The 10,810-nt window shown below is 39.9% G+C and overlaps 2 protein-coding genes across 2 annotated transcripts; one reads left to right on the forward strand and one right to left on the reverse strand.

Moving 5' to 3' along the window:
* Nucleotides 1-1,922: 1,922 nt before the first annotated feature.
* Nucleotides 1,923-6,944, reverse strand: zgc:110366 (uncharacterized protein LOC550476 homolog). Its single transcript, XM_039815416.1, has 8 exons — nucleotides 6,775-6,944; nucleotides 5,764-5,862; nucleotides 5,150-5,398; nucleotides 4,864-4,965; nucleotides 3,913-4,004; nucleotides 3,349-3,531; nucleotides 3,189-3,248; nucleotides 1,923-2,810 (listed from the first exon to the last, which is right to left on the reverse strand). The coding sequence occupies exons 2-8, from the start codon at nucleotides 5,837-5,839 to the stop codon at nucleotides 2,715-2,717; spliced, it is 858 nt and encodes a 285-aa protein (XP_039671350.1). The 5' UTR covers nucleotides 5,840-5,862; nucleotides 6,775-6,944; the 3' UTR covers nucleotides 1,923-2,714.
* On the forward strand, nucleotides 6,478-10,536 carry extl2 (exostosin-like glycosyltransferase 2). Its single transcript, XM_039815415.1, has 6 exons — nucleotides 6,478-6,606; nucleotides 7,261-7,715; nucleotides 7,840-7,910; nucleotides 8,078-8,193; nucleotides 9,368-9,813; nucleotides 10,056-10,536. The coding sequence occupies exons 1-5, from the start codon at nucleotides 6,587-6,589 to the stop codon at nucleotides 9,765-9,767; spliced, it is 1,062 nt and encodes a 353-aa protein (XP_039671349.1). The 5' UTR covers nucleotides 6,478-6,586; the 3' UTR covers nucleotides 9,768-9,813; nucleotides 10,056-10,536.
* Nucleotides 10,537-10,810: the final 274 nt, after the last annotated feature.

Here is a 10,810-nt window from a genome sequence, read left to right on the forward strand (position 1 = left end):
AACTGAACAAGATTATAAAATACTTCTGAGTTGGTGTTGAATAGACAGGAGGCAGTTGCTGAGCAGAGCTTTTTCATGCCTCTCCTAAACCTGTTGATCCGGGTTTATTTAGGTTAGTGTTTGTTGAAACCTGCCTTACCTTAACCCATATAATACTGTACTAGACACAAACCTCTTAGCTTTAGTGCTGGAAACTCATGCACTGTATTACAAATTAAGCTTTTTACTCAAGCACTTCCCATTGCAATGGAGTATATGATATTGTATTTTCACACTGTGGTATATTATTACTGTAACTTAAAGGAATAGTTCAGTATTTGAGAAAACAGTCTTATTTGAGAGTTAGATTATAAGATCTATCCCACTCTCATGTTTGCGCTGTAACAGAGCAAAACAAACAAAAGCTGTTTCCCTGTTTCTTAGCTAAGCTAAGCTAAGCAGCTTCATATTTACCATACAGACATGAGAGCGTTTATCAATTTCCTCATCCAACTCTCAGCAAAGAATGCAAAAAAAAGTGTATTTTCCAAAATGTGGAACTATTACGACTTTAAGTAAATCCTCTGAATACGCCTCCCACCACTGACGCTCAGTAATAATCGTCATCTCATTATTATGAATGGCCCAGCACCAGACCTGCCCAGAAACACAAACATCATTTGAGTCAGAATTATTTAATTTTCTCTCAAAGTAAAAGTGTGCACCTGCCAAAGGTGATACCAGATTTGAATTTGGGAAGTTTTTGCAATTTCATAATATCCATAACCAATGAAAATTAGCAGGCATTAGTGAATTATTTCTGCAGTAAATACTGTATGCCTTGTAGGACTACCTATTCCAAGTATTGGCATTTGCACCCTGTTTGAAAGTTTCACTGTGGGAAAAGTACCGTCTTGTGCAGAAGACATGGTTTCTTAGAAGACTGAAAAAATAAAAAATAAATACATCAAAACCTGCACAATCAGTTCTCCCATAAGAGTGTTTAGTTGCTCGTGAAGTGATTGCCAGGAGAGTCTTTTGTCAGTCCCTATTATATCTTAGGTTCCACCCACCTATTTATGCATGTATAGGCAACAACTGACTGAGTGCTTTACTTATACACACCCAGCATATAGTCTCTGAGCAGGTGTGCTATCTGGAGAACACTCGGGTTGCTGAGGACTTGACCCTTGGCCAGAGGACTTTACCCTTCAAACACAATTCCCTCCTGACGACAGTACTCCATCAGGTGATTGGGCTGCTGGAAAGGATGGTACTCCACCTGGTGGATCATATCATTTTCTTTTTTCTTTTTTTTAAGATTATTTTTTTGGGCTTTTCCACCTTTAATTGACAAAACAGTTAGTTGAGAAAGAGGGGGAAAACATGCAGGAAATCGCCACAGGTCGGACTCGAACCCTGGACCTCTGCGTCAAGGCATAAACCTCTATGTATATGTGCGCCTGCTCTACCCACTGACCCAACCCGGCCACGATCGTATCATTTTTAAGATGCATCATAGGCATGTTATAGCATGTAGGCATTACACCATGTCTTGCCCAAAAGCAATGGTTTCTTGAAATACTGAACCAGCCTGACTGAAGCAAAAAAAACAAACTCAAAATCAGTCAGTTCTCCTCAAAGAGTGTTCTGTTGCTCGTGAAGTGACGCTGCCAGGGGTTTCTTTCTCACTGTCCCTCTTATGTCTTAGCATAATAAGGTGGGTGGGTCCCCGCCAGTCAGTTCCAGAATACCTTGTGGGCGCATTGGAGTATGGTTAGGCATTGGGCTCATTCCACTGAACAAGTTTTTCTGGGTCTGGATTTGACTCCTTGTTGAGAGTGGTATCGATCTTGGCATCTTAACACCAATACATCCTTGTCTACTGTGAGCTTTACAGGTTTCCTTCCAATAACATAATTCTGACTTCTTTCACAAGACGATCATGGTGCGGAGTTGTTTTTATTTAACATCAATATTTGCAACATTTATCAGTCGGTCCCATACCCATACCATCCTACTTTACCCACCAGCCCTATCTAAAAAAAAGACATAATATTAGCAAACATAAAATACATGCATGCATATTCTCCCAACACATACAGTTACCTGCAAATGAAGCTTTTAAAGTCAATGAATGGGTATGTTTAAAGTGCCCTGCCCATCTAGGAAATCCTGAAAATGAAAAAAAGATGAATGACCTCACATCCTCAGTGTGACAGGCAAACATTCAGTATTTAGAAAGGATTTGCTAACAATCTTTTTTCTTTGTTACCTATGATCATCAGTCATTCTTCCATTGTACAAAAAAAGTTAATATGTATATTTATTTTTATTTAATCAGTTTATTTATCAGGGACAATACATATAGGCATTGTTACATCTAAAGTGTAACCAATGCAGTGCGTGGGACTTCTAGGCGTAGGCTAATTTGCAGTCAAAGTACGGCACTTTCCAGTAGTGCTAGCTGAGATGAATGAACTTCACATTAGGCCGTCTCTTTCCAAGCAAGATGTGAGACACTAATGAACGAAGCAGGATTCAAAATCCAAATACATTCTCAACGTTTGATCAACCAGAGTTTAGAATGCCAACACAAAGAAAGCGGAAGGTGAGGGACATCCGGCGGAACCTCCGGCCGCATCGGAACTATCCTGTAAAGGAAACGTCGTCGATATAGACTAGTGACAAAACTAGTTCAAAGACAAGCAACCTCTGGGGTTTCTCGCATAATGTTACTCCACATTTGTTGGATCCCAAGACACATGTCTTCCATCATGTAATCCTCCCAAAGCGGCCATGTCCGACTCCTCCAGCTGAAACCCAAACACCTACGAGTGTGTGTGAGAGGAGAGGTAGAGGAGGAAGAGGAGGAGGAAGAGGTAATGGGTGAAATGAGAAAAGGTATGGCTGAGTCATTACAGATTGTAGTGAGAGTTGGCTGCCTGCTCTCCTGAGAGAGACCTAGAATTAGTCATTGTCACCAAAACAATACACAAACTATTTTCATCAATCTATACTTTAATACAGATTCTACTTTTTCTCTCTTAATTTTGTGTTAGCCTTTTGCTGTGTTTCTTTTTTTCCGTTCAAATGTTGTCATACCTGCTTGATCGGTGGCTCACAATAATTAATCATCCTTAACCTTTCTTAATTCATAAAAATTTTTTTACAAAATAGCGTGTAAACGTTTTTTTTTTTTAACTCACTTGACAGTTTTCTTGAATCCTCTTCTTTTTCGTAGATTTGGGGATTGTAACAACTCCATTCTAAGGAAAAAGCAGAGAAACCATAGCAATGTGGATAAAAATAAACAATGTGTCAGGCCAATTCAACTTAGGGTGGGCAATATCTGAACAATGTGACAACCTGAATACTCCAGCGGATGCAGATCTGAGCAGGTGTGCGGCTGTGTTTTTCTGCTATCTGGAGAACAGTCGGGTTGCTGAGGACTTGACCCTTGGCCAGCGGACTGTACCCTTCAAACACAATTCCCTCCTGACGACAGTACTCCATCAGGTGATTGGGCTGCTGGAAAGGATGGTACTCCACCTGGTGGCTCATATGATTTTTAAGATGCATCAAAGGCATGTTATTGCATGCAGGCAGTTCTGTTTTTTTTTTTTAACATTTACTCGAATACTCCCAACACTGCGATGAATAGCACACCAAAGATTCTTGTTTTGAAGCATCTCAGAAAGGAGAACATTACCTACATAATCCATCCCTAATCATGTCGCTGAACAAATTTCTGCTATTGAATCATTTGATTTTTTTTTATGCGTAACTTGCTCTCTGAAAGATTCAGGTACTGTACGCAAGTTATTGAGGCGGAGAGGAGGAGAATAATCTCACCTGTTGTAGTTTTTAAGCAAAAAAACCCCTACATAAATCTAATTGAGGGTTTTCTGGAAGAAGAAAAAAAAAAACTACCTGGTTGACATGTGGCACAACAGTACAGTCTTCCTTTAACTCTTCCAGGTGATGGACCAAGAAGTTGCTCACTCCAATAGCACAGCACAGCCCTATAGTGACAAACAGGGATGCATATGGATACAAAGGATTATGCTCTATGAAATACCCACTCTGACAGTACTCTATCATAAAGATGCTTGCTGTAGTCACTTATTGCATACTTTCCAACTGTTTTCTGAGATGATCTCTTTTTTTAAAGAGCTTTATTCAAGGTTTTACAAATTACAAATTATAGGTTACATATAAACATACAATGGGCCACGTTAAAACAATCAATATAAACAATACAACAATTACCAACATTTAACAAAATGTGCAGATTGAGCTTAAAGTGCATCCAGAGCATGGAGAGTCTGATAAAGTGCAAATAGTCTTTTGTAAAGTGTGTAGAGTCTTTTATAAAGTGCATGGAGTATTTCATAAAGTGCATTTAGAGTCTTTCAAAAAGTGCTGAGGTTCACAAGTTCAAGGTGTCCCAAGGAAGGAACTGTTTTCTATCAAGGGTTCTTCTTCTCTTGAGCTCAGTGAGCACTTGTTTGCACACTTCATCGCTACTTATGAAAGTCTGTTGTATAGTCATACAACATCTAGATTTCCACAGCTTCAAACAAACAATACATATGATTACTTGTAGTAGTTCCTTTTGTTTCTCTGATAGAGATTCATCAACCATACAGAACATCACAGATTTATATGAAAGTTCAAAATTTACACCATACACTACTAATTTGTCCCAGACCTCTTTAGATCTATAGCAGTCCATTAATAGATGCTGCTGTGTCTCATCTTCGTTACAATTAGTCATGGGACATTTTTTGGTTTTTACATAACAACTCCAGGAAACAGTAGCTCTAACAGCTAGTCTATTTATAGACATCAGCCATATCATATACCGCTCATGTTCTGTACCTTCTTTATACAGTTCCTCCAAAGCTCTCCAAGTCTCAGCTCTCATCTCCCTGTTGGAGCAACCAGGTCGCGATGACTCTGGCCAGTGCATCAGGTACAGATCTGAAAAGGGGGCAGGTGATGATTGAATGAACGACTACAAAAGAGATACGGACCACAAACTGCGTACAACGTTGGGGAATGACGACTGCCATGATATCAAAAAGAAGGAAAGAACAATTATTGTTGGAGAAAAGTTGGTACATCTCCCATGATAATGATAACACATAAAACACACAACCCATACCGAAATATTCCACCCCCATCTGCGAGCAGGAGTCAAGGCACGCCTTCTTTGCGGCTTTGTAGCCATAGTCCCCATGCCACAGTTTATTGGTGACCCACAGATCACTTCGTGGTATCCCACTTTCTGTGATAGCGTCACCCAGTTTCTTCTCGCAGCCGTAGCGCTTTGCGGTGTCAATGTGGCGCACGCCACACTCGGTGAGTGCATACACAATGGCTTCATGGGAGTATCCGCCATGATGTGATGTGCCTGGTATAGAGAGAATCAAGTCAGCTCAGTTCCATTCAAAGGTTATTTTGCACCGTATGAACATACATTTACAGTTCATAACATTGTTAGCAATGATAGGCTAGATCTTTTTAATATTCAACAAATCAGAAAGAAAAGTATGAAAGTACCTTTTAAAAGTAATATTACATATACAGTTGAGCAAATATGACACAAAGTTTATTGTTTTATGAAAGTTACCAACTCGGTTCTTCCCCAGAATGGCATATTATTTAAAAAACATTATGTAGCTACCATAAAACGTTAAAACTAACTGTAAAACATATTGCATTCATTGTATTTTATGCATTCGTGTTATCATGAACATGGATTTACACAGAACTCACCTAATCCAAATAACGGAATCTGCAGACCATTGGAAAGTGGGATTGCAGGACAACTCAGCTCTGGTGCGAAGGTCATGTTCCCTGGGCAGTGCTGAACAACTTAAATTACAAAGAAGTGTTATTCTCTTCTCTATCTGCAAATATCCTCTATATTAAAACCGTCTCTATCTGTGCTGGATACTTTAAGAATACCCACAACTGTCCTAAGTATTTTTAAATTACTACTTGCTCAATACCCGCAAACCATTCAAGCACTTCACCACTAATAATACTAGGCTACTTGAATTGTGATGCGAGCATGGATGTATTCATTGACATATATAAAAGGATGTATTAAGAGAACGAGCAGTAGTTCCTGGTTTTGTGAAGTTATTTAGGTGTTTTCCTGGTTTCCAATCTTTTTCAACCCGAAGTGCGATAGCATCTCTGGAGTGGGTAGAGATGTGCCTCCAATGGAAAATCAAATGGCAGGCCATTCAAGCCAATGAGTAATCCGTAAATTTAGCACAACAAAAATGGCGTCGGTCTCCAATAAAGGGTACGAAATATGCTCCAGTGAGTGAAAACTGATTGTACGTAACTGTAACGTATAATCGATTCAAATAAATCGATTTATATATTTTTTTTAAGTAGTTGGCTATTCGCAGGTTTTCCCAGCAACACAGCCGTGCATTTGTTTAGCGTGTGACGTCCACTCCTACCACGTTGACGCTAATGTTAGAATGGCAGAGCTCTTTTCCTTTAGGCTCTTTAGTTAGAGTTAGCCAACATGGCGACCGTGTAACGTTAAAGCAAACCAATACATCCATGAAGCAAACGGACTATGAGTGCCAACAAAATGAGGTGAGTTTTTAGTTATGGAAATAAATAAAACATAATTTCTACTGTGCTTAATGCAAATAAATAGCTCTATTATGTGGCTCTACGGTATGGCATTATGTATAAGTTATTTATAGAAATATTACTGATTTAGGATGAATTGTGTTAAACATTTAAGTAATGGTTTCATACCTTATGGCAGTTGTGGGGTAACGTCATGGCTCACATTTATTTTGCATTGCTTACTGAACAAAGTCAGTATGTTCAGCGCGGTGTAGGAAGGGATTCTGCCCCATACGTAAAACTATCCTGAGACTCAAAGAAAATAAACCTAACGTTGCTGATTTTAGTGGGTCGTCTCCAGCTGCTGACTTATTTCATCAGCAACAGTTTTCACCTTACTGGCAGCACACTGTTTCTGCACCAGGCTTTTTATATTTAATTACTTTATTAGATATAGTCAACCAGTGTGTTCTGAAAGCTTCACGTGGACATGCAAAAAGTGATTCCACAAAATAAGTTGCAGTTGCAACAGCTGAGTGTAAAGCCATAGGCTACCTCTCCTCTCATAGCTTGCGTTCAATGTAGCCTAAGTGAACTCTATTTGAAATGCTTGGAGGGACCTGGAGTACGCCTTAAAGGGATGTTCTGCCTATCTTTGTGCCTCCTATGATGCAGGGTCCCCCGATGCTGCATGGGGCTCCGGCGAGCCTATTTGGTTTGGCCAATCCTGCTGCTACTCCTGGTTGGTGCAGCTTTGACCGCTCTGCTGCCCCCTGCTGAGGACCGAGGAGGTGTTGGTGGCGGTGACCTAGGAGTGGTGCGTGAGGCAACGTCACAAAAAAATAATCCCACACAGGACCACCATAGTGACAGCATAGAGGAAGAGCACAGGTTCACCATCATCATCCAAACTTACAACCGCACAGACATTTTGCTCAAACTCCTAAACCATTACCAGGCAGCGCCTCATCTTCAGCAGATTATCATAGTCTGGAACAACATTGGGGAGCAGACACCCCTAAAGTTATGGAACTCTTTGGGGCCTCATCCGGTCCCTCTGGTCTTCAAGGAGCAGACTATCAATAACATGCGCAACAGACTACAATCATTCCCTGAGATTGATACTGATGGTCAGTAATATCGTCCGCTTATTGTTTAGGCTCTGAGATGGGGCTGTGCTTATATAGAACTATATGTTTTACCTGTTTCAATATTTTTCAGTGGTGATTGTTTGATTTTTGCTTTGATCCTTAGCTGTGCTGATGCTGGATGACGACACCCTGGTCAGTGTTCCTGACATCAGTTTTGCTTTCTCTGTCTGGAAGGTAATAAGCTTCAGGGACAATGTAGATGACAGTGATTAACATTCTGCATCTACACTGGATTTGGGTTTGACATGATAATTGATTATGTAAATAAAAATGCATGAGAATCATGTGGTACTGCACCATCAGCAGGTACAGCATAAGCGGTTTTGTCTTTGGTTATGCAGCAATTTCCAGACCAGATTGTTGGGTTCGTCCCACGCAAACATGTCTCAACACCAGGAGGAGTGTACAGTTACGGCAGTTTTGAACTGCAGGACCCAGAAACAGCTGGAGGTGACAAGTAAGTTGTGCTTTTCTTTTTTCATAATTTTTTTCAAGCTACAAATAAAATGCATCTTATTGGCTCCTTGTTTAGTTTGGTCTTACTCTGAGATGGGCTGCTCCAGACTCTGGTTGAGCATGCACCCCCTGAGCCTGAGCCCCCTAAGTTTATACAATTGTGGAATGTTACACTGTTGTCTATTTATTAGATGTAAAAAGCTAAGAGAGCTTGTGGAATGTAGCAAACTCATCTTGCAAACACATCTCCCAGCTGGAGCTGGGCAATTTGAAGTGGCAAATCAGTATATTTTGGAGGTGGGAGGCTGCAAATTCAGGGATGCATGATGGGTGGTTTCTGTCGGTCAATGCCATTGACTGACTGAACTCCGCTCCCTGGGTACCAATCTTTTAGAAATTCCTAGGGTCAAAAAGATATCGGCAGGCCACCGTGCCTTTTTCTTATCGAGCACCATACCTCTGGAATAATCTTCCGTTATATGTCAGAGAAGCCAGCTTTATCACTACTTTTAAATCAAAACCTTTCTTTTTTCCAAACATTATGGACCATTATTATGACTTCCTCTATCTTGTTTTTACCCTTGTACCACTTTTTATTTCACTTTTATGTACATATATACCCGCAATGACAACATTTTAAATCCTAACTTTTTACTGAATTCCCTGTTGTGTTTTGAGGCCATGTCTTATGGCGATATTGCACTTGAAATAAAATTGAATTGAATTGAACAGCCAACTGAAATTCTACTGGGGTAACTGAACAGTTAGGCCACGATGATGCACCAGTTCTTGTGGATGACAGCAGGCCTGGTGATCACGTGACTCACTTGCATTTCGCCAAACACTGTGATTAGGCTAATTGTTGTACAGTTTTTTTTTTTCTACTGTTTAAACGTTGGGATAAAAATGTGTCTTATTTGAAAATAAAACATTAAATAATGTATTTTTAAGTATTTCAAATATACAGATACAAGCTATTAAAGTATTTTGTTACAAAATATTATTTTTATTATTTTTTTCCTGTCCAGCTAAATGCAAATTACAAAATACTCAAATGTAAATAAATTTGTATTTTAAATAAATTGAATTGAAATGCTGCCCATCCCTGGTCTCACTTTGATGTGAAAGCTCGTTCTTTGAAATACTTTAATTTTTTCTTGATCCACTCACTGCAGGTACTCCATGGTGTTAGTTGGTGCTGCCTTCTTCCACCGCCGCTACCTGCAGCTCTTCCAGGACCAACCTGAAGCAGTGCATGCGCTGGTGGACGAAACACAGAATTGTGACGACATTGCCATGAACTTTGCTGTAGCGCTGTATTTGAGGAAACACTCTATAGGCAAGGTTAACAAACCCTCTGGGGTCTTTGTCAAACCTGTAGACCTCCGCAACCTGGAAAAGGACGCCAGGAGCGGGTACCAGGGTATGTGGCATCGTCCTGAACACCTTCTTCAGAGGTCCCACTGTATGAACAGGCTGACGCAGATCTATGGCTTCATGCCACTCTGCTTCTCCAACCTGATGGTCTCCCAGTTTGGCTTCCCCAGCTACGCCAACCATAAGAGTAGAGGCTGAGCTGCCACACAGCTGACTTTTTTGGATTGAAAGAAGACAGACTCAAGTAAGTCTGCGTTGGATTAATAACATCTGTCTAGGCCCAGGAATAGGTTGACATTGTTTAGACACTGTTGATCCCTGCATGTGTAGGAAGCCTAATTTCAAATTTCACAGACATATTTTCAAGTTTTAACGTTAAGTTTCTAAAATAACAATATTTAGCCTGTTTGCTTACAGTTTACCCGCTCAGTGTTGTGCTCTTTTTGGATCTTGTCATACTGAGCGGTTTCATCATTGCATCCGCAGGATTATCATGGATTTCGGACAATCACACTTTTCTACACATGGCCCAGTCTGAGGAAACGTCTATATTTGATAAGGTAATCTCTATATCATTACCAAAGCTGCCTTTCTTTCAGTGTGAACAACTCTCTCAGTGAATTGTTGTTGTGGTTGTTTTACGACCAGCAGGTGTTGGTCTTAGATCTTTGACAATTTGCCTCGTTTGTAACCATGATTTACAGCTCTCTGATGCTGTAGATTTTTGTTTTTACTACATTTATAGTTGTATATGGAATGTCACTTTTCTGGTGAGCTTGTATAAATGTACTGTGTCCCCACCAAAGTGTGAATTTATAGAATAAAATACAGGTATTTTGTACATTCTAGGTAATTCCTACTATGCATGCATAGACAATCTTTTTTTCTTTTTTTTTATAAATGTGTGCACATTATAAAGACTGCATCATGTTAATTAGTTAAATAAAGCCAACACTTTTTCTTTGAACAGAATTTGTGGATGAATTAATCATTATCGGTAAATAAGAGTAAAGGGTAGGCTAACTACCGTTTTTTTCAACCTGGACCCTATTTTCCTATGTTTTTGTGTCTAAGTTACTAATGGGAACAACAATCTTTGACATTGGTCCTGTATTAGAAACGAAGAACGAAATGTTATGGGGCAATTGTCAGCTTGTACTCACCTTCACAGAAGTGCTCGTTTTGCTACTGACAGGCTCAGATTACTATTCTAAGTGTCTGACAACATTATGGAAAGGATC

Source organism: Perca fluviatilis, chromosome 11, assembly GCF_010015445.1.
Source record: "Perca fluviatilis chromosome 11, GENO_Pfluv_1.0, whole genome shotgun sequence".
NCBI classification, from domain to species: Eukaryota; Metazoa; Chordata; class Actinopteri; order Perciformes; family Percidae; genus Perca; species Perca fluviatilis.